Source organism: Lissotriton helveticus, chromosome 9 (genome assembly GCF_964261635.1).
Source record: "Lissotriton helveticus chromosome 9, aLisHel1.1, whole genome shotgun sequence".
Classification (NCBI taxonomy): Eukaryota; Metazoa; Chordata; class Amphibia; order Caudata; family Salamandridae; genus Lissotriton; species Lissotriton helveticus.
The window spans coordinates 134575009-134599349 of NC_136070.1; the positions used below are offsets into that span (position 1 = coordinate 134575009).

At 44.3% G+C, this 24341-nt stretch overlaps 2 protein-coding genes across 6 annotated transcripts in view; one reads left to right on the forward strand and one right to left on the reverse strand.

Annotated features, from left to right (window-relative positions):
- The window catches only part of GANC (glucosidase alpha, neutral C), a 360817-nt gene extending 342398 nt beyond the window's left edge, over nucleotides 1-18419 (reverse strand). For 2 of the 4 annotated variants that reach the window (XM_078659632.1, XM_078659631.1), the window contains exon 1: nucleotides 18383-18407. The gene's annotated coding sequence lies outside the window, so the exon portion shown is untranslated. Of the gene's footprint in view, nucleotides 1-18382 lie in introns of all 4 variants that reach the window. The other 2 variants (XR_013600863.1, XM_078659630.1) reach the window with 2 other exon arrangements.
- A 937-nt stretch (nucleotides 18420-19356) lies between these two features.
- Nucleotides 19357-24341, forward strand: part of TMEM87A (transmembrane protein 87A) — a 213071-nt gene continuing 208086 nt past the window's right edge. For both annotated transcript variants that reach the window (XM_078659633.1, XM_078659634.1), the window contains exon 1: nucleotides 19357-19514. In XM_078659633.1, the coding sequence (XP_078515759.1) occupies nucleotides 19395-19514 (120 nt within the window). In that variant the 5' untranslated portion in view covers nucleotides 19357-19394. The remainder of the gene's footprint in view (nucleotides 19515-24341) is intronic.

Genomic DNA, 24341 nt, shown 5'->3' on the forward strand with positions numbered 1-24341 from the left:
CTCTAATAAGCTGCAGGACTACGTGCAATGATTAAAACTACATGTAGCCTTGCACAACTCAGGCTCAAGGAAATAAAATGGCAACATGTGTCTGCTTCTATGTGCTTCTGTTACAGAATCTTGCTAGTGTTCTGGAGAGGTGATGAGGGAAGCTGCAAAATTTCTCTTCCCCTCTCCATTGAAAATCATTGGAATACAAGGTATAAAGAGTATCAAGGTTTTGGGTTGGGCAGATATGATTGTTAGAGGAACATGCTGAAGTACCGCTATCCGACTGCACACCCGAAAGGATTTCAAGGGTGTGCAGAGGTACTTACATGGCTCGACATATAAACAGTTGGGGAATTCTAATAACCACTCATCCAATGCAATACCCACGAAGTTGAAAACAAATATGGATATATCAGGTGGGGCTAATTTAATGGAAATAATTTAATGGAGAGAATAGGAATGTGTGGTGTCATATATTTCAGGTAGTTCTGATATTCACCTTGCTTTATGACTGCTGAGATTACTGTTATAATTACCATCCTTCGGATACATAAGATTTATGTACGAATAGTGCATAATAAATAACTTTTATTATAAAATGATAACAAGTGTTCGTTCCTATTGCTTCTAGGGTTTACATTGAGGATCCATATTCATTCAATACTCCTGCAAATGAGAGTTACTCTGACAGGGTTGTCTGATTCCTAACAGTTCTTATCTCTGTGAGCAAAGCACATTGTGGTGTGGAGTGAGAAACACTTGCCCTATCTACTTTTCTTCAAAGGGTGTATGCTACATATTCTTTCTCTTGAAGCTTAGGAGATTTACCCAGGTGTGCTCCACAGAAAAGTTGGGTTCACAAAAAGGACTACGTATCTTCATAGGGGATGAACTGAAAGGGACTGTGCCTCTTAATAGCATGAACAATGGCCAATGGAAGACTGTCCCTTTCAACAAAGACTGACTAGAGGACAGTGCTGTCTAATAAAGCTTGGAAAATCAGAACCATACCTCTTGACTACAAAGATTACAAACTAGGGGCAGTGACTCCTGAAAAGCAGCATATTTACAAGTGCAAATTCACATTTTGTGTGAAAAGCAAATGTGAGTTTAAAGTCGTAAATTCAGGTATTAGAGCAGCCAGCTCAAACTTTGATGTGAAAAATACCTTTGTGGATTGGGTTATAACAATTGACTTATTATGTCAGCTTCATCGAGCATAATTTGCTTTAAAGGCGTTTTAGATTTTTGTAGGTTTGAACATTATTAACTTTTGTATGTCTTCCGATTATTGATATGCTATGAAACAAAGAAAGTTTGCAAGATTTTAGTGTAACCGAAATAAAAGGCATTTTGGTACTGATACTGAATAATAATACTCGCAAGGTTACTCAAAGTAGTCAGATGTCACAACTGCTCTATTCACAGTGTATATATAGATGACTATGCACTCAAAATTCCTCAAACAACAATCTGCTAAGTGGTAGCAATTATATGTTTATCAGAGATTACCAAACCCTAGAGTTATATTTTGGCAGGTCAAACCTGCTCAAATTTAACATGGGGAAAAACACTAAGCAAGTTTCCAGAAAAGGGGAGTGTGATACAGTAATCACCAAAACAAAACCAAAGGGGATAATGGACGGACTGTTGAACATTGCAAACAGTCACCCCCAGTCAACTGATCTGGGTTTAATCCATCATTTTTTAGCTCACTCCGCCACCCCAGTTCAGACATGGCCATATGCAAATCAGTCTGACCCTGTGTCTCATGGGAACAGTCTAGCCTGATCTGCCAAGCCATGTCTTCCCTGGACTGGAAACAAGCATCCTGGGACCAGTTTCTGGCTAATCAGCCGTCATCAGCCAGGCTAGCTTGAATCCAGTGGCAAAGTGAGAAAGGGACCCAAATCTGGACATACCCTGACAACTTAGGGCGAACAAAGCAAAACCAAAGGGCTGGACTGTTCCCATGAGGCACAGGGTCAAGGCAAATTTGAAAATGGCTGGGTTCAAACTGGAATGGCATGGTGAGCAAAAAACGATGGATTTAGGCCCAGATCTCTCTACTGGGGTGAAAGTATGACATTGTTCTGCATTCTGTCCATCAACTGTTGTTTTTGCTTTTGTCACCCCGAGTGGGACGGTTATGCCCAGATGTGGGTCCTGTGCTCTCCATGCCACTGGAATCAAGCCATCCTGGCTGAAAAGGAGTGAAACCCTGAAACTAGTCCTAGGATGCTTGTTTCCAGTCCAGGGAGGACCTGGCTTGGCAGTTCAGGCTGGACTGTTCCCATGAGGCACAGGGTCAAGACTGCTTTGCATGTGGCTGGGTTCAAACTGGAATGGCATGGTGAGCAAAAGAATGATGGATTTAGGCCCAAATCACTGTACTGGGGTGAATGTATGACATTGTTCTGCATTCTGTCCATCAACTGTTGTTTTTTCTTTTGTCACCCCGAGTGGGACGGGTATGCCCAGACGTGGGTCCCGTGCTCTCCATGCCACTGGAATCAAGCTCTCCTGGCTGAAGAGGGGCGAAACCCGAAACCGGTCCAAGGATGCTTGTTTCCAGTCCAGGGAGGACTGGCTTGGCAGTTCAGGCTGGACTGTTCCCATGAGGCACAGGGTCAAGACTTATTTGCATATGGTTGGGTTCAAACTGGAATGGCATGGTGTGCAAAAAAACGATGGATTTAGGCCCAGATCCCTGAACTGGGGTGAATGTATAACATCGTTCTGCATTCTGTCCATCAACTGTTGTTTTTGCTTTTGTCACCCCGAGTGGGACGAGTATGCCCAGATGTGGGTCCCGTGCTCTCCATGCCACTGGAATCAAACTATCCTGGCTAAAGAGGGGTGAAACCCCGAAACCGGTCCTAGGGTGCTTGTTTCCAGTCCAGGGAGGACCTGGCTTGGCAGTTCAGGCTGGACTGTTCCCATGAGGCACAGGGTAAAGGCTGTTTGGCATATGGCTGGGCTCAAACTGGAATGGCATGGTAAGCAAAAAACGATGGATTTAGGCCCAGACCTCTGTACTGGGGTGAACGTATGACATTGTTCTGCATTCTGTCCATCAACTGTTGTTTTTGCTGTAATCACCAAAATCAGCATTTTACAAGACTGAACTCGTTATGATAAATTATTGCACCAGTTAAATTATAATTAGGGCTTCCGGTTTTCCGGTATTTATTTTATGGACATTTCTGTCTGTATTTATCTATATTTATTTTTAGTTTACGTTATCTGTATTTAGCCATATTTATTTTGGGTTTTGTGAAAAAATTTAGTTGAAACTAGTATAGTTCCACATTTATGTAACTGATAAATGTGCATTCATGCTTGAACGCTTAATAGGTTTCAACGATATGAACATCTACAGATGATAAACATTTTAGTATCACAGTTGTGCATATCTACTGCTGTTTAAGCCTCTTTACTAAAATACCTTTCTTTTTTATCCCATTACCTGTCAATCTGCACAGCTATTGGCTTGGCAGTCATGACTGACAGCATTTAGAATCACTCAAAAAAGAATGCAATTTCTGTTTTTGCCACATGTAAAAATAAATACAGATAGGAAAATAAATCGTTTTCTGTCTGTATTTATCTGTAAAAATTAGTAAAAATGGAAAACAGGGAGCATTAATTATAATCTCTAGGATATTGGATTTCAACAGGTGCGATAATTATCATATTCCACAAAAGGTTATGTAAAACGAGGGCCCAAATATGACAAAGAGGACAACTGACAATTTTGGTGGCTGTCCTGCATCTGTCGAAGTCAAAATAACCCCTGGGTTTTTTATTATAAAGTGTATACACAAGGATCGCTGGTTCTGACTAAGGGATGAATAACAAGGGAAGAGCATTGTTTACACATGATAAACTAATGGGCTGCTTAATTGGGGATGTACATTAAGAACTGTCCTTTCTAATAAGAGATTAACAATAAGCAGGGCCACTGGGATTATGTGCTTTTGTGGAGTTTTCTGCAGAATTATGAATTTGCTTCATTCGCCACATAATCCATCAACCGCTGCATAATCTGCTTTCAACAAAAACAATTGTTTCTAGCCTAAACTTCTCAAAACTACTAAAAATATAGCATTAAGTGCTGCTGTGCAGTAGAATACCTTTCGTAAATGTCGACTAATCACATTTCAGTTGCCTATTGCGTATATGGGTGTCAAACTGGTACTAGTAACATAACATGTGTACTTTTGAAGTGCATGTTCACCCAGAAAGGTATGTTGGCGCTGAATAACAGATGTTTATTGTTTCCCAAATCAATGGTAATGGGGTGAAACCGTTGCACAAATAGTGTTAACGTCCAAAAATAACAAAATAAACTTAGGTACTTTATTCACAAATTATGATGCATTATGCTGCATAATTTGGGTTTTCTTGCTGCATAATTTAGTCACCCCTGCTGCATAATTAGCTCTTCCCCTTCCCCATAATTCCAGTGGCCCTGGCAATAAAAGACTGGGTCTCTAAACAAGAGGAAAATAAACATTTAAAATCTGTGCCTCCTGGCAAAGAAGGCATCTTTGAATACAAGGACTACTGCCTCTCTTTCTCGCTTTTTAGGTCAAGCCTAACGCAGCGCGCAACCGCTGCTCTGCGAGACATGCTGTATCTGGTATGTTTGGTTGAAGAGCCACCCATATTTCCTGTTACTGTGGTATTTACTCTTTTTTAATATTTATATTTGTTGATGCGCTGCTCTATGGGAGGCTTCTTGTGAGCAGTTTAAACTCCTTTGTGTGGGGTTGACTCCTCCCACATATCGGATTGGCCTTTGCGTGTGTCTTTCAATAATGAACGCACGCAAATTTACAAAGGCGGGTGTATGTCCCACCTCTTTTGCAAATGTTCGCTCCCACAGCATTTTGCTTGCGGGAGCAAACAGGGGTGTGCAGGGTAGCATCTGCATTCCTTGTGTGTCAGTTTACACACAACGCGCCGCGCTTTTGCTTGTTTCACCCTTAAAGCACGAGCACATCGCACACCACTCGCGGGACGTGGGACACGGGACGCTGTTCTTTAATTTAGGCACCATATGCTACTGGGAATACAACAAGCTTTTTCACGTTTGCTTGTTTCACCCATAAAGCGTGCGCACATTGCTCACCACTCGCGGGACGCTGTTCTTTAATTTAGGACCATATGTTACTGGGAACACAGCAAACTGAGGCCGACATCCGCTGCTTCCACTGGTTTCTCAGGCTGCTCTACAACTAATAAATGTATCTTGTGTTGGTTGTGCCTATTTCCAAGCAGCCGTACTCAGGCTTGTTAAACACACCCTTTGAACTTATTGGTGAGTATCCTGTTGTCTCTGTGGGCTCTCGGAGTTGCATAGCTTTTAAAGGCGGATTCACGCACTCACTGAAGACAGAAAAAAAATGTATGGAAGGAGAGCGGAGGTTGCTGGAAAAGAGATGAAACCAATGCTAAGCATACTTTGTTTAGCCCAATGTCTCTTTACGTACCACTGAAGTGTTATTAATTCTGTAGTGTCAGAAAATTACATTAGCTACCGGCAAGTACTGTGGAATGTCAGTATGCGTTTATCTGTTACAGGGGTAGCCAGTTTTTACGATTTCTTATAGTCCAACAAAAGAAAAACATCTATTAGTAACAAGCATTGGAAATGCAATAGGTCTCGCAGCATTAGAGTTAGTGCTTTTAGAATTGTTTATGGGTTTTTTGTTGTAAATCTTTAGCATTTTTATTTCTTGTAGCCAATGCTAAAGAATTACAAATCAAAAAAGCCATAAACAATTGTAAAAGCTTTAACTAAAAATCCTCTGAGACCTATTGCACTGTGTGAGGGTGAGGTGTTGAGGGTGAGTGAGGGTGAGGGTGAGTGAGGGTGAGTGAGGGTGAGGGGGTGAGGGTGAGTGAGGGTGAGTGAGGGAGGGTGAGGGGTTGAGGGGGAGGGGTCGAGGGGGAGGGGTCGAGGGTGAGTGAGGGTGAGGGGTTGAGGGTGAGTGAGGGGTTGAGGGTGAGTGAGAGTGAGAGTGAGTGAGGGTGAGAGTGAGTGAGGGTGATTGTGAGTTAGGGTGAGGTGTTGAGGGTGGGTGAGGGTGAGGGGTTGAGGGTGAGTGATGATGAGTGAGGGTGAGTGAGGGGTTGAGGGTGAGTGAGGGTGAGTGAGGGTGAGTGAGGGTGAGTGAGGGTGAGTGAGGGTGAGTGAGGGTGAGTGAGGGTGAGGTGTTGAGGGTGAGGTGTTGAGGGTGAGGTGTTGAGGGTGAGGTGTTGAGGGTGAGGTGTTGAGGGTGAGGTGTTGAGGGTGAGGTGTTGAGGGTGAGGTGTTGAGCGTGAGGTGTTGAGCGTGAGGTGTTGAGGGTGAGGTGGTGAGGGGTTGAGGGTGAGATGTTGAGGGTGAGGGGTTGAGGGTGAGGGGTTGAGGGTGAGTGAGTGTGAGTGAGTGAGGGTGAGGTGTTGAGGGTGAGTGAGTGAGGTTGAGGGGTTGAGAGTGAGTGAGGGTGAGGTGTTGAGGGTGAGGAGTTGAGGGTGAGGGGGTGAGGGGTTGAGGGTGAGGGGTTGAGGGTGAGGGCGAGTGAGGGTGAGGGGGTGAGGGGTTGAGGGGGTGAGGGTGAGGGTGAGGTGTTGAGGGTGAGTGAGTGAGGGTGAGGCTGAGGTGTAGAGTGTGAGTGAGAGTAAGAGTGAGGGTGATTGAGGGTTTCAGTGTTAGTGAGGGTGAGGGGTTGAGGGTGAGTGAGGGTGAGGGTGAGTGAGGGTGAGGGTGAGTGAGGGTGAGGGGTTGAGGGTGAGTGAGGGTGAGGGGTTGAGGGTGGGTGAGGGTGAGGGGTTGAGGGTGAGTGAGGGTGAGTGAGGGTGAGGGGTTGAGGGTGAGTGAGGGTGAGGGTGAGGGTGAGTGAGGGTGAGTGAGGGTGAGGGGGTGAGGGTGAGTGAGGGTGAGTGAGGGTGAGTGAGGGAGGGTGAGGGGTTGAGGGGGAGGGGTCGAGGGGGAGGGGTCGAGGGTGAGTGAGGGTGAGGGGTTGAGGGTGAGTGAGGGTGAGGGGTTGAGGGTGAGTGAGGGTGAGGGGTTGAGGGTGGGTGAGGGTGGGTGAGGGTGAGTGAGGGTGAGGGTGGGTGAGGGTGAGTGAGGGTGAGGGGTTGAGGGTGAGTGAGGGTGAGTGAGGGTGAGTGAGGGTGAGTGAGGGTGAGTGAGGGTGAGGGGTTGAGGGTGAGTGAGGGTGAGGGTGAGTGAGGGTGAGGGGTTGAGGGTGAGTGAGGGTGAGGGGTTGAGGGTGGGTGAGGGTGAGTGAGGGTGAGGGGTTGAGGGTGAGTGAGGGTGAGTGAGGGTGAGGGGTTGAGGGTGAGTGAGGGTGAGGGTGAGTGAGGGTGAGGGTGAGTGAGGGTGAGGGGGTGAGGGTGAGTGAGGGTGAGTGAGGGAGGGTGAGGGGTTGAGGGGGAGGGGTCGAAGGGGAGGGGTCGAGGGTGAGTGAGGGTGAGGGGTTGAGGGTGAGGGGTTGAGGGTGAGTGAGGGTGAGGGGTTGAGGGTGAGTGAGGGTGAGGGGTTGAGGGTGAGTGAGGGTGAGGGGTTGAGGGTGAGTGAGGGGTTGAGGGTGAGGGGTTGAGGGTGAGTGAGGGTGAGGTGTTGAGGGTGAGTGAGGGTGAGGGTGAGTGAGGGTGAGGGGTTGAGGGTGAGTGAGGGTGAGTGAGGGTGAGGGTGAGGGGTTGAGGATGAGGGGTTGAGGATGAGGGGTTGAGGGTGAGGGGTTGAGGGTGAGTGAGGGGTTGAGGGTCGCTGCATCCCATCTTCCGTGTGTGTCTAAATGTCCAATGTGGTGAGGAACCATACGTGGTAGGTCTATCTCTAGACGGAACCCGTTATGCTTGGGTTAGCAGCGGTGAGTAATGATGCATCCAATAGTTCTGGAGGGCCGCCTTGATAAGGGCCTCATGCATGGAACTGTTGTGGAACAAGGAAGATGTGTAAGCATGGTACTAGAGAGCTTCTTGAGCAACAAAAAAGAGCATAGATGGGAGCTCGAATCATGGTGCTAACAGAGGTGGCGCATGTGGGAAGGTCTCAAAAGGGTGTTGAAATGATGTCAGAAGAAAGAAGGAGATGCGCTCAAAATTGGTCTGAATAGTATTAAAGCATAGTAAGAGAGGCATGATAATACATATGGAATATCAGAGACATCAAAAAGTGGAGGACAATGAGTGTAGAGCGGCCGGCAACTCCGTAGGTCTAAAGTCCTAGCCGAGAAACGCCCTCAATACGTTATACATGGGTGAACAGGGAAAGGTATATACATAATAGAGATCTAAGTATGAAGAAAGGTGGTACAATTTAAAACGGATTAGCCGATCTTCGTGGTGTGCATGATGGGGTGGGCCGGAGATGGGGACAATGGGAGATGATGCAAAAGTAATGCACACATTGCGGAATGCACGTTACCAAATGGTGTGCATGCGTGAACGGGGGCCGGTAAATAACAAACAAAAAAAAGCGCACTTGGGCATGAGTGCAAAGTAAGGCATGTCAATGCTGGAACGAACCAGCAGCAATGCCCAACATATCCCTTCACAAGGGGTGCGAGGGGGCTGGTGGGCGCCGGGTCCTGCAGTGTTAGCAGATCCCAAAGCGTGTGAGCGTGTCGCCTCTGGAGAGGTGTGTCATCCATTGGCTCAGTAGGGAGATTCTTTATATTGGAAGAGTAATGGAAAGCAACGTGTGATGGGGTAAAATGTCAATGGTGAAAACGAGGAGAGACTCCCGTCGACGTGCCCCGTCATACACGATTCAAATCGGCTGGTCGGTCTGCGTGTTACAAAGAACGTTCGGCATGCCGATTGACGGGCCTGTGGCGAGTCATGATAACCATGGGAACAAGAATTCCCAGTGTAAACAAAGAGCGGAGATAATGTCAGCTTCCCCCCGAGAACGTGTGGGGCTGTTGGAGGCGGGCGCTACATAGCTTATCCAAAGGAATATGTGTATATGGGACAAGAGTAAGTAAAACAAGTGAAAGCGGGATGTAAGTAGGGGGGAGGAGAAGTCTGGGCAGGCAGGATGACTCAGGGGAGGGGGCGGAGCGGGGCAGAGCGGCATGTGGGTGTGAAGAAGCCGGGCCTTTGAAGTGAAGCTAAGCTTCACTTCAAAGGTGTCGGAGGAATGCGGGCGGCTGTGCACGCGCTTTTAAGCTCAATGCACATGCGCATTGAGCTTAAAAGTCACGGGCACTGCAAGGAATCGCCACGATTCCTTGCAAGTTAGATAAAGAGTCGATGAGCCCCTATAGTCTCGCTTGCTCGATGCGCATGCGCATCGACAGGCGAGACCTAAAAAGGCTTCAGAGCCTATGTTTTATTTATTTGAATCTTCCAAAGCGTCAAAGTCAGTGATTACAAGATTGCTAACGTTACTCCAGAGCAGGGCGTGGTTGATTGCTTTTGCCGATGTGCATCTCTCCAGTATGCAAAGTATCCACTGGCTTATTCTGAAACAAAGAATGATTTGGAAAGTGACTGGGAAATATTTGCTTCAATGTAATACGAAAACCACGCAGTCGCGCTGTTTTGTTTAAATCACATTGCTAGCTTCATTTGATTTATTTCAAAATGTATTTAGGAAAAGCACGTTGACATTTTAGTTTTACAGAGAGAGGAGGGGAGTTCTAAATGCATTTTGGGGTTTGAGAGGAGTGGGCCGATGATGTTTTTTTTTCTTTCGGGGGTGGAGGGGTAGAGGAAACGAGTATCAAGTGGCTCCACTCCAGCTAGCGCAGAAATGTGCAGACGCCGAGGGGGGGGGCAGCATTACATGCCTAGCATGAATTTTACAGCAAAACTGGAGCAATTATTTTTATCTAATTGTGGGTGAATGGTAATCTTGTATAATGAAGTGACTGGTGGCCTTTGGTACTTTCAAAAGTAGTGAAGTGGAAATGAAAACATAAATGAGTAATCTTTCGAGCTCTTTGTTGCTTTTGGTGACAAACCTAAATAGTTGCCACAGCAGAACAAGCAATTAACATAGTCTCTAGGGAGAGAATCACCCAGCACCTATGCAGTTATGTCGCAAACGAATAGAAAAGAGTATGCAGTTTGTTCATAAATACCTCAAGTAGCACCTGCATCAGTGAAACATATAAACTCATCATTATATTTTAGGGAGGTTATTTTTCGGTATCAATGTTGATAGTATTACAAGCATGTGTTTTGGTCAATGACAATACAGAGCAATAAGAGACGTATTTAAGCAGTAACAGTCTGAGCAACACATTAACTGATATATGCCATTTTATTTTATCAAGAATACGTGGCTGCATTTCCAACCACTGCACTCCAGCACTGACTGATTGCCTGCCTATCCCAGACCTAATTTCAAAGTTTCACTCTCTCTTCCTTATTCCCTCTTCCTCATTGCCCTCCGTAATCCCCCGACTTCTTTCCTTACTTCCTTCCTTCGTTCCTAACCCTCCCTCCTTTTCCCTCTCTTCATTACTTCAACCATCTCTTCCCCCTTCCTCGATTCCTCCTTCCCTCAAACTCTTCCTTCCTATTTACTTCCAATGTCCCTTCTGCCTAGAATCCTCTCTGTCTCTCTATATTTCTTCATTATCTCTTTTCCTCCTTCTTGCCCGTCTTAATCCCTCTCTTCACTCTTTAATCATATACCCAACCTTATTTCCTCAACCCTTATTTCAACTTCACTGATTCCAGTCACTCATATCTCGCCCCTTCGCCTTTAACCTAGTTCTTTCTTTTTTCTTCTTGCTTTCTCTCCTATCCTTTTTTTCTCTTTCTCACTCATCCTTTCCTGTCCCTTCCTCTCTCACATCCTCTCATCATTCCTACCATTCTTCTCTTAATTCCTTACTCCTTTCTTCCCTTCCTTTCCTTATTTCTCTATCACATTGCTCTTTCACTCAATGTCACACAGTTCCACGCCACACAATTCAACTCCACACATTTCCATTCCACACTACATAATTCACCAACAAACCACATAATTCAACTCACCAACACAACTGCATAACACCACATACATCCACTCCAAACCACATATTTTCAAATCATGCTACAAAATTCAACAGAAAATGAGATTCCAGAAACGAGTTCGAAAAGAATTTTAATCATTCATTATTCGATTTTCGATTTTTTACGAAGTTCATCAGTTGAGTATTTCACAATAAATGTATCCAAAGAAACTTATTTCCATGCTCCAATGCATTTCGGGTTATGGCAAGCCCTTCATCGGGGAGCCTCTGCAATTAAATCAGACATAGCAATAGGTATCATGTACTAAAAACCTAAATAACAATAGTCTACTGATTAAAATGAAATCTGAGTGAAAGTGATCGTGAAAAAATAAAATCTGAGTGAAAGTAAAAAAATGATAACCGTGAGAATTACGTGCGCATCAAGTGCTCCAAGAAGAACCTTAAAATCAAACAGTATGCATGAGTGAGGGTCAAAAATCATTAAAGTGCGAAAACATGAATTGCAAGCATAATGTGCCATTGAAAACCAGACTCATGAGAGTGCCTGAACGATATGCAAAGTACAGACCTTAAGGGACGCCTAATGGTATCCGCTGTTAGAAAACACGCAAGTGAATCTTACAGTGCCTAACGAAGTATAGGTATCAGCATAGCGTGAACAGACCTTACGGGACGCCTAGTGGTATCCGCTGTTAAAAAACGCAGGAGAAACAAGCCACCAACTTCTCAAACAGATACATCTTCCTCTGAGAGTGACACATCCAATCGTACATTTAGAAAAACACCCATCATTATAAGCAAACCAACTAATTCAAGTCAACAACCAGGTCCTTCCACTGCGGTTCCTTTTTTGGTCGAAAGTATAGACACTATAAACGACCCAGGCGGGGTCTTAGAAAAGGAAAAAGAGAAAGAGAAAAAATCTACTCATCCAAGCACTCGGAGCACACAGAAAGAAAAGAAGAAGCAGAACACTTGATCATTAACATTTCCGATGTTACTTTGAGCAAACATGAAATGGATCTATTATCTAAAGGCACATCTTTTGTACCAACGTACAGAACCAACCCTCTTGAGCTTCAAGTCAATACGTATAAGTTTACACGAAAACTTAAGCTACGCCATTACTTTGATCACGTTTTACCACCACTTCCGACTAAACAAGACTTACTCATGGGCCTCAGACCTTCTAGTACTTTTGAGGCGCCTACAAGCCATAAGAGTATTGATCTTTTTGAGAGTTTGGTGAACCAAGACATCCTGAAATTAAACTATAAGAAGAAGAATCAAAAAAATATCACCCGAAAAGATCAGGACACCTTGAGAAGACTTTCAACAAACAAAGAAATCAAATGCATAAAGGCTGACAAGGGCGGCGCCTTGGTGATAATGAATTCATCCTTATACCATCGCAAAATGCTAGAGCATATACAAGATGAACAAACCTATATGAAATTACCAGGGAACCCCACAATGCAATTTAAGGAGATCTTGACTAACATTGTACAAAAAGCATATGAAAACGGCACCATGGATGATAGAACAAAGAAATACCTACTTGCACCATTTCCTAAGAGTCCTACTATTTATCTTATACCTAAGATACACAAGAGCCTGGAGGACCCTCCGTTCAGGCCTATCGTCTCTACCAAAGGTTCACTCCATGAACCGGTCGGAAAGTTCATTGACCGGTATTTGCAACCGAGCGTCAGGAACATGCAAAGTTATATTCAGGACACTGCCGACTTCTTGAGAAAACTGTCAGAATTGAACCTCGTGGGAGATGAACAGATCTTACTATGCACTGCGGATGTCCGCTCTTTATATACTTCAATCCCCCATGCTGGGGGCATTGAAGCTATGGAGAAATCAATTTTGGAAAGCAACTTCGCACCAGACATGCAACATTTCCTCATGGAACTCACCGTGTTTACTCTATATCAGAGTTACTTTCAACTCGATGACGACTGGTTCCTACAGCTGTCTGGAACCTCGATGGGTAATTGCGCGGCGCCCACCTACGCCAATATTTACATGAAGTACTTTGAGCAGACCCACATCTATGACAACCCTATTTGGACCAACAATGCCATAATGTACGCACGGTACATTGACGATGTTTTCATCGCATGGAAAGATACTAAAGAATCTTTATCCCAGGCCCTCACAAGCTTGAATCAAGCTAACGAACGTATACAATTTACTTGGGAGATTGACAACCAATCCATCACGTTTTTGGATGTTAAAGTCACCGTCACTAAGAATGGTTTTGAAACTGATCTTTTTCGTAAAAAAACTGATCGCAATAATACATTGCATTTCTCAAGCCACCACCAAGGCTCATTGAAAACACATTTGCCTGCATCACAAATGTTGAGAATCAGACGGATTACCTCCAACCCAGAACAAACACAGGTTAGACTACATGAAATGGGTGAGAGATTTCTAGCTAGGGGGTATCCCCCGACACTCATTGAAAGTGCTAAAAAGAAAGCCATTGACACTCCAAGAGAATCATTGTTTGTTAAGGTTCCTCCTAAGACCAGCAACAGAATGGTACTTGTGTCTAAATTTTCTAATATGAGTTCCACATACAAACGAATAATTTTGAGACATTGGCCCATTATGAGTGTTGAACCAGATTTTGGTATGACTTTTAAGGAACCACCTCTCTTCGCATACACTCGTAGTGCCAACCTTAAGGAACTCCTGACCAACAAACACCAAGAGAAAACACTTCCTAAAGGAACTAGACCTTGTAAAAATTGTGGAAACTGCAATAACATAATTCCTGGAACTACAGTTAATCACCCAATGAGAGGCAATCCCATAAAACTGTGTGTAGACGCTACATGCGACTCAACAAATGTTGTGTATTTAATTAAATGTCCCTGTGGTAAGTGCTACATTGGGAAGACTGAGAGAAAGATAAAAACTCGAATCAATGAGCATAAATCGAACATTAGACTTCTAAACACCAAATCCAATGTGGCTGTGCACTTTAATGAACACAGACATAATGTCTCTCAACTAAAATTTCTAATCTTGGAACAAGTGCGAAAAAGGGAAGGAATTGATAACAGTAAGCACTTACTCCAAAGAGAGATGGCCTGGATTTATCGTATGCAAACCATGAGACCGGCTGGTCTCAATGATCGTTTGGAATTTGCATGCTTTGTGTAATCATCACTATTTAAATATACACCGTTCCGTTATATGCAACTACTGTAAATTATCATCCCTAGCTAATGTTTAGTTAATTCACCCACACTGTTTACCCTCTGGTACACCACTTTAAGATGGCCACCACGTTTTTGTTGAATTTCTGGCTGACCGTTTGTTAGTCCGTTTTTGATTTTTCTGTTTACTAATCTCACTGCACTTCCTGGGCTACTGATATCGGCGTTTTTTACAAGCGCTATGATCCTGATTTACCGTGAGTACCCATAGCCTTTCTTTCGCCACATCGTTAACCGCCCCACACGCGCCTCATTTTGTAAGCATGTCTGTTCACGCTATGTTAACACCTATATTCCGTTAGGTACTGTAAGCTTCATTCACGTGTTTTTTAACAGCGGATACCACTAGGCGTCCCGTAAGGTCTGTTCACGCTATGCTGATACCTATACTTCGTTAGGCACTGTAAGATTCACTCACGTGTTTTCTAACAGCGGATACCATTAGGCGTCCCTTAAGGTCTGTACTTTGCATATCGTTCAGGCACTCTCATGAGTCTGGTTTTCAATGGCACATTATGCTTGCAATTCATGTTTTCGCACTTTAATGATTTTTGACCCTCACTCATGCATACTGTTTGATTTTAAGGTTCTTCTTGGAGCACTTGATGCGCACGTAATTCTCACGGTTATCATTTTTTTACTTTCACTCAGATTTTATTTTTTCACGATCACTTTCACTCAGATTTCATTTTAATCAGTAGACTATTGTTATTTAGGTTTTTAGTACATGATACCTATTGCTATGTCTGATTTAATTGCAGAGGCTCCCCGATGAAGGGCTTGCCATAGCCCGAAATGCATTGGAGCATGGAAATACGTTTCTTTGGATACATTTATTGTGAAATACTCAACTGATGAACTTCGTAAAAAATCGAAAATCGAATAATGAATGATTAAAATTCTTTTCGAACTCGTTTCTGGAATCTCATTTTCTGAGAACCTAAAGGAGTGCCCTACATTCAGGGATGTCGCCATGATCCCATGGTGGCACATGATGTATTATTAAGAGACGTGTTAAGGACGGACACGTTACCTGACAGGAGCACCCAATCTTTTAAGGAACTCTCTACATAAAAAACTTTGTGTAAATTTCAAAAGAAGCTGTGCGCTTCCTACTTTTGTACTTTACAAAATTCAACAGCACACCACATAATTAATCTCCGCTACATACCATTCCACACCCCAAAATACCATTCCACATAATGACATGCCATCACACACTGCACATAATTCCAATATGCTCAATACCACATAATTACTATCCACATAGTTCAACTGTATACCATGCCACATAATTCCACTACACAAATCCACTCCACACCACACAATTCCATGCCACACAATTACTTAACTAGCAATTCCAATCCAACCCACATAATTCCACTACACACCACATACATACCCTCTACAACACATGGGTAAAATACATTATCATTTACAACACCAATAACTCTAACTCAAGCAAATGAGATAGCTATTGCATTCCTTTTTTGGATCACAAAAGAAAAAAACGCGCCTGTGTCATTTCACGTGGTAATGCATGCACGTGCCTACAAAATAATGTGGCCAGTCTTGTTCATTATAACTTTTCAACATGCTGCACAGCAGCCACACTGCTCTACAACATAGCCTAAAAACAAAGGCCAAGCCAAAACCTCTGTGTAATCACTTATAAGGACCCAAAGGCTAGACCTATTGGCTATGCCAATGCATGTTTCCTTTCCCTCCGCTTGTCTATCGACACAGCTTCAGGGACACCACACTTTATTGTTTATGCCGCCTTAACTTTCCCTTCCGTCGCTTCCTTTGTTTTTTTGTTTTTTCCCCTCCCTCAGCGCGTTCAGAGCCCTCCCCTACCGTCCAAGCTCAAAGGCAGCTCTGGGGTGTGAGACATGCTGTATCTGGTAAGTGTGTTTGAAGAACTTCCCATATTGGCTTCTGTTAGTGCCCTTCTTAAATGCCTATCTTTGTTTGGTGGATATGGTAAATTAGTCCCGCCTTTTGGCAATTTGGTCCCTCCCAGGCAACAGCCCCTGTTACTGCGATATTTACTGTTTTTTAATATATATTTGTTCCTGCGCACTCTTTTTTTTTCCCTCCGCTTCTCTATCAGCATGGCTTCACAGACTCTGGCCTTTATGTTTATGTCGCCAGAACTTTCCCTTCCATCGCTGCCTTTTTCTTTTTGGCTTTCCCTCTCCCTCCTCGCATTTGGAGCCCCCCTCAACCCTCAAAGCACAAACACAGCTGTGGGTTTCTCACGGTGGAGAGCCGACGCCAAAACCTTGCACTGCGAACCCCCTGCCACCAGCACTCACCCGTTGCCTGCCTCAGTTTACTTCAGTGGTGGCATGTGCATGTCAATAACCCTTACCCCTTGCAGCACTGGGAAACTGTTTCCGCTATCAATTTGGATAGTGGGAGGGTTGGTGTTTCCTAGACCATGTATAACTGAGCTTCGGGGCAGCACTGGATTCCATTCTGATGACACCCGAGGTCTGCCTACCCCATAGCCTAAGATACTTGCAGTCTACAGTAAACCTCTTGGTAGCACTGAGAATGAAACCAAAAGCATTTGGCCTCCAGGAAAATGTGTGCACTTTGGTGTCAGTTGCATGAGATTAGCGTGCCCCACTTCCACAGATTCTGTTCCAACAGACGACCTAGTGCGACAGGAAGCAGCAGAAACTGGGGCAGGAAGTTAGCACTTACACAAATTTGCAACAAACCAACTGAAAACAGAGAATGGGACAAAACCAAATGTACAACAAGTATTTGTAATGCCATTTGCAAGAGTTTGAACTATTAGCATTGTAAACAGTGCTTTAAATGGGTCGGTACTCACCGGTACTGAGTACCGGCACTTCTTAGTTTTATCACTCTGAGTACCGGCATTTCTCCACTGCCGAGGAGAGTACCGGTACTCACGAAGCCCTGGTGCTGGCGGCCTGTCTCTGACAGCCAAGGCACTAATGTAGACCTCAGCCGAGCCCCTGCTGAACTATTCATCTTGGGCTCATCTGCATACATCTGGGTGTTCACCATCATGCTGTACTGCAAACACAGAAATTGAGGCAGCCTGGTGACAGCGCTATTCAGAAAGTCGTGGGAGGTAACCAGATTCAAATAGCTTTAATACAACCTGATACTTTTGTGTAAGTGTCTGCTATTGTTTGTCTGCTTGCCTGTGATTGTTTTTCTGTGAGAGAAATACGAGAGACCGGGGAAGAGAATAGACACACTCTTTGAAGGTATATTGAAGGAAATGTGTGGAATGCTTGTGTATGCACCTCTACTTGTTTCTTTCTGTGTCGCTTGAGAATATATGGTATTGTGCCATGCAACAGCAAATAACCCCTTCCCTGCTGCCGTCGCGCGAGCTACCTCCCTGGTGCTGTGCTCGCCCAACGGGGCCCGCCCACCCTTTAGAACGCCCGCACCGCGGCGGAAAAACCGCCGCGGTTAAGGCGTTAACAGGAGTGATGTTGCAAATATTACAAAACAAGGAACTTTGAAATTATCACCTCGTTTGGCTTTCGTTGTGTAATGAGTAAACACACCTTCTTTGTTTATTGAAAGACATTTCTAATGTATGTGCTGCAAGTAGTATATAAGTTAAGAAGCATGTCTTCCTCTAAGCCCCGCCCACTCGCCACATTTAAATTAGTACCTGCACTTTTTTACCCCTATTTAAAGCACTGATTGTAAATGACAATTCCCTTTATTTGTGTGTCTTGAAAACCTGAAAGCGGTGTGTAAACACACACTTTGTACTTCTAGTCACTGCTTACGAGCAGCAAGGCTGGCAGTAAAAGAGGCGCAGTTATTGCCAGCCTTGCTTCTCATAAGCAACGACTAAAGTACAAAGTGCATGTTCATGCAACGATTGTAGGTTTTCAAAACATATAAATAAAAGACATTGTCTTTTACAATGCCAATAGCTCAAACTCTCGCAAATGGGGAAATCTATCTATTGCATTGTAAATGCTTGTTTATAAGGTCACGGAGAAGACACTTGCCAATCAAATCTGCGCTGAAAAGTATGCAAACATTACGGGTTAGAGAAAGTATCAGGTGTTCATTAAACTCTGCATGTTATAAAAATATCAATGCAATCTTAATAACTTTATACAAAGTTCCTCCCGAAAAATAAATGAATGTGCAGCACAATGTACCAACCTCACACCTGACCTCCCAGTCAGGAAGCAGAGGGACGGCACTGGGAGGTACTCAAACGAATTAAGAAAAGAGAAAAAAGACTTGGCAAGCCAATTCCACTGCTAAGTGCAAAACCATTTTGTAAGTACTGCGGTTATGCGTTTCCGCAATATTACCGCCGAGTGGAGTGGGTTAGGGAAAAGCGTCAGGAGAAAGGTTGCTATTTCGATTTATATTCTGTTGCCTCAGATTCATTTTTCCGAAGCATTGTATTGCCTGATTACGAAGTGGTGAAACGTATCGACGTTCTTTTCAACGAGCAAACATTCCTAGACTGAATCCAAATATATATAGCACAAAATTAAAAAATTCTGCAGTCATCTAAAAATAACGCTAAACTATCTATTTTAATCCGATTGTTTTAATCGGAACGTGTGTTTCAGTTACATGGAGGGACATTCGTAAGAAAGCAACCATACAAATGTACTGAGGACAGCTTCCTGCGAAAGGGTTACTCGGGCGTCTAAAGTCTTTGAATTAAGCTCAATTTATGCTAATTTATAGCATCGCGGTACATTTAAAGTACTATTTTAGCATTTGTTGTGGCAGACTCATACCAACCAACAAAACACATCCAAAACGTCTGCCACCGTTCAAAATAAAACTTCAAGCGTTTTTAGGAAAATGTAACTGAGCCAAAAAAAAACAGCAAACTTGTAAGTTTAAAAAAAAACAAATACTTGGTAGCTCTTACAAGTATTTTGAAGGAGTGTTTTCATCCGTAGTGCCTTTTAAATCTTTCGTTTAACATAGACCGTTTAACATACATCGTATTAACTACAAGAGGAGCTTGTGCAAGGTGGCCGCCGTGTTAGCCATAATAAGACACGCCTTCATCTATTTCTACACTCGAACCGTCGCGTAGGTCAGGCGGAAGTACACATGTTGTCCTGGAGTGGGCGTAGTCCTCGCAGCTGCCTGCGTCGTTCGCTCCTCCCCCAGGAGGTGGGGCAGTGGTCTGTCATTCTTCACCATGGCTGCACGCAGCAGTCTGTGCTGGCTGCCAGCTGTTCTTCTTCTACAGCTCCTTTTGCTACCCCCGTGCCCCACCGGCGCTGCTGAGGTGTCCAAGTGGAACGTTACAGTGCTGACGGTAAGGGACAAAGGGTATGGGCACAAATGGGGTGCCATCAATGTCAACACGATGCTTACTCTTTCAGGGGCTAAGGCAGAGTGAAAGACCCATTGAAGAAAATCCCGAGGACTAATGAACCAGGCAGTGGAATGAATGAAGGGTCCAGTTAGACGTCCCAAAGACATGGGGACCTGCACTGCAGTCCCCTCCATCCCCTTCCTCAGTGAACAAATGGATGTACCAGAGGCAGGGAAACTACTGGGGCCTTTGTAGGCATGGGGGTTCGAGGGTGTAGTAAGAGGCAGGCAGGCAGAGACAGTAGGACGTCACTAGGCAAGACGGATTGGAAATACCGCCTGCTTCAAAAAGTGTTTTTGTTCAAAATCTCCTACTTTACTGTTCTAAAATGTTGGCATGTATGCTATAGCGAGAGGCAACCTGAATCGAATCCTTAGTGGGCTGATATAGCATTCATTTTTTTAGTAGAGGGTGCACTCGTGGATCACAAGGGTGCTGGTAAGACAACAGAAAGGAGCATAATGGTACAGGGAGTTAATTTGCAATTGGTTCGTGACGTTCGTCATGATAGCTGAAGGATGATGAGGGAGTTCTACGGGGAAAGATTCAAGGGGGCTGATGAAGCAGAAAGTGCAGTCCCAGGGATCAATACAATCGCCAATTGAGGAAGAGCAGAGTGTAACATATATGCCAACATTTAGAAACACCGGAGAGGGGAACCTGGAGGAAAAGATCCGGGGAAATTAATTTCCCCGTGAACTGACACTCAGCTGGAGGAATTTTCAAGAAGGAAAAGGTAAAATAGGACGATGTTTGCTTAAAAGTATATCTCCCACCTAAACCAGGAGTGTTGTCATGGGCAGCCCCAGGGACCAATACAATCGCCTATTGAGAAGGAGTAGTGTGTAACATATATGCCAATATTTAGAAACACCAGAGAGGGGAACCTGGAGGAAAAGATTGGGGTACGTTAATTTCCCGTCAACTGACGCTCAGCTGGATGAATTTTCAAGACGGAAAAGGTCAAATAGGGCGATGTTTGCTTAAAAGTATATCTCCCACCTAAACCAGGAGTGTTGGCATGTATGGCACAGGGATCCAATGCAAACACAAGGAGATGATGGACGGAGCTCTGAAAACTTTTCAGACACTCACCCCAGAGTCACTGGGTTGAATCCTTCATCATTCTTTAGCTCGCTTCGTCACCTCAGTTCAGACCCAGCTATAAGCAAATCAGTCTTGACCCTGTGCCTCATGGGAACAGTCCTGCCCGAACTGCCAAGCCAGGTCTTCCCGGAACTGGAGACAAGCATCCTGGGACTGGTTTCTGGGTAACGCCCTTCACCAGCCAGGCTAGCTTGAATCCGGTGGCGAAGTGAGCAAGGGACCCATGTCTGGGCATACCCTCCCAACTTGGGGCGAACAAAGCAAACACAAGGAGATGATGGACGGAGCACTGAAACTTTTCAGACACTCATCCCAAGTCACAGATCTGGGTTGACTCCACCATCATTCTTTCGCTCACTTCGCCACCTCAGTTCAGACCCCGCTAAATGCAAAGCAGTCTTGACCCTGTGCTCATGGGAACAGTCTAGCCCGAGCTGCCAAGCCAGGTCTTCCCGGAACTGGAGACAAGCATCCTGTGACTGGTTTCTGGGTAACGCCCTTCATCAGCCAGGCTAGCTTGAATCCGGTGGCAAAGTGAGCAAGGGACCCATGTCTGGGCATACTCTGCCAACTTAGGGCGAACAAAGCAAACACAAGGAGATGATGGACGGAGCACTGAAACGTTTTAGACACTCATCCCAAGTCACAGATCTGGGTTGACTCCACCATCATTCTTTCGCTCACTTCGCCACCTCAGTTCAGACCCCGCTAAATGCAAAGCAGTCTTGACCCTGTGCTCATGGGAACAGTCTAGCCCGAGCTGCCAAGCCAGGTCTTCCCTGAACCGTAAACAAGCTTCCTGGGACCGATTTCTGAGTGGATCCAATGAACACAGCACAGTAATTGTGGCCCTAGCAGTCTGCTGGACGAGGATACTTGTCACGGTGTGGTTCAGGATATGCAAGCAACCCCAGCAAAGAAAAGGATCTTGCAGGGACCTTCTCCATCTTTCCACCACCTTGAGTTGGGTGCTCCTGTTAGGCGTTGAGCAGTGGATACAATTGAAGTTCAGAGTGTTTAAAGGAAAATTCCTCTATCGACTTCCCTGCTTGAGCCTGTTGGTGCCTAGAAAGTACATTTGGCTAGACCCACAGTTCCTTCTGCTTCATCCCATACCTTCCCTGGTATAAACTCACCCTTAATTCACTTTACCTAAACTGCTTATCTCATTGCTTCCTCTCCATCATTCTACTATTACTACTACTACTACTACCACCAATGCTAACCCCCAGTGACTCAAGGACTGGCTGTAAAGCATGTACCTTGGCCACTCTTTTACATTGCCCAGCTGTGATTGATCATCTGTCACCCTAACTGGACTTCTCAGCTCCAGTATACTGGTGGTCTGTGTCCTGTCAGTGCACACCTTTGGGTTGTTCCTCTGGCGCTGCTTGGTAGAATCTCTACAACATTTGGATTTACCATAAACTATTTACCTTAGCTGCCTGTTTTTGCTGCATAGTAGAGGTGGGCAAGCCATTAAAGGCTTGAGACAGTCTTGAGCCAGATGCTTGGTTCTGGCGCAGTTCAATGTGCTTTTGGAACCTTGAAGTTAAAACTAGCTTAGCTTTCATGTGGCTTGTGCCGCCTGCTTTCTGACCTCAATCACCAAGCCCCTTCGCTTCCGCCGGTCCTGCAGCAGAGGAGTGTTGCTGAGGGCACCACCACGTTCCTTGTGCAAAGAAGTTGATAGTGAAGACCGTGCAGAGTACAGTCGTAGTGCTCTGAGAGGAATATTATGTTAATGATTTTCCCAAACACTTTCACAGCACTCTGCAGGGTCTTGATGGCCAGTCCTTAAATGCCATTATGCCATCCCTAACCGCCCAGAGGGTTATGACAAATGCAAAAAGCCAGCATGTGCAGACTGTTTGTGAAAGTCTGCTGACAGCGGAACTCTGCACTTCTTTTAAACACTCCGCTTCTTCCATGTGAATTGGGTTTCACATACCTTTGTTTTGTTAATGTGTTTAATTGTCTTTAATGAAGGTGTTTGAGCCACTCCTGAAATTAGTCTTTGTTATGCCAGAGAAAGCAGGTGAAACTGGCATTAAAAAAGAGGACAGTTACCTTGTCAATTTTTCTAGAACGTCTCATTGTTTCAACTTGATGTATCATGCAATACATGTATTTACTTGACACAATTTACTGATGTAGCTTCTCAAGTAAATAAAGACTAAGCATTAATCTTTGATGTGAAATGGGAGAAAGAGATACCGATCTAGTGGCTGAATGGTGCAAAGTGAAACGAGGAAACTCAGGATCAATTACCTTATTACACTGGGCCTTCTTTTCCTTTATCGTCACGTCTGACATCACGTTGAAATATGCCAGTTCAGGATGTATGCTGTCCGAAAACCTCACTATTATATGTTTTAAAGGAGTTTAATGTTTCCCGAGCATAAGTACGTAGGCCCATATACAGTACACGTGACAACTGACCTGTCTATATGTTCATTAAGGGCGTCATCGTCAGGACATTAATGTTTCTAAGTTCATGTTTAGAAACTATCACATTTTAAAAATGCCACTTCATCAAGTGATACTATTTCATGTACTAAAATGAAATGGTTCCGTATGTTAACAAAGTGCACTTTTTTTTAATTTCGAAGAGCCATATTCCTGTTTTTACATGGAGTTTGTTGAGCGATTTAAAAGCCATATACGTTGATGGCTCGGCTCGTGTAATGGCTCTTAGAGCCACGCTTTGGCTCATCTCTGCCTCAGCTCTGATAATTAATTTGGTAGCTTGTCCACCTCTAGTGCAGGGGTGTGGAATTAATTAAAATATCCACTTGTCCATGGGGCAGGTTGCTTCATAAATCTACTTGTCCTGTAACAAAATCCACTTGTCCCTTTGGTGCCATGTAGTTTGGTGACAAACTTTTGGCAGCAATCTCATTATATAAGAGCTCTTATATAGTCTCTTGGATTATGCCAGGGCTCATACCATAGTAGTGTTTGAATACTAGCAATCCCTTTATGTTGCCACGTTTCGGCAGATCTACATACTGGGACTGAAGGTAGTGGTAAGCAATAGTTCCAGGGTTGGAATGCCCTTTTGAGTCTGTGCAAACCTACTAACTTGCATGTTTTAAGGGTGTTCAGCAACTCTTCTCTAATATTTCTCCATACTGAGAAATGTTGGAAATTTACTCCTGATAATGGCAAGCGTAAACCTTCTTCCAGAGTTGGGGAAACAGTGGTTGGAGGGAAAATGAACTTGCAAACAATCAGGTTTTCGCATGAGCAAATCTACACATGCATATTTGTTCATGCTAAAATTCAGTTCACAAATATTTTCTAGGAATACAATTTCTTGCCCTACTACTATAAATTCTTGTGAATTCACGAAAGCCATATAGCTGCACTTATTTCAAGGACATATAACAAGGGTGCAGTTTTGAGACTTTCTTTAATAATTGGGCCACTAATTTGGTCTGGCGTTAACCATGACCATTTGTGTTTATTAAAATTGTCTCTCTCTCTCTCTGTATCGGCTGGCTTCACTGTAAGTGACCGCATTCTGCACCTTTCACAAGGAGCATATCGGCACACAAAGTAGTTTTATTCAGCGCCAATAACTAATGTGGCAGTCCGTGCTTTTTTGAGACCAAAAACATTTTTTGCTTTTGCCAATGTTTGTTATAATGGTGAAGG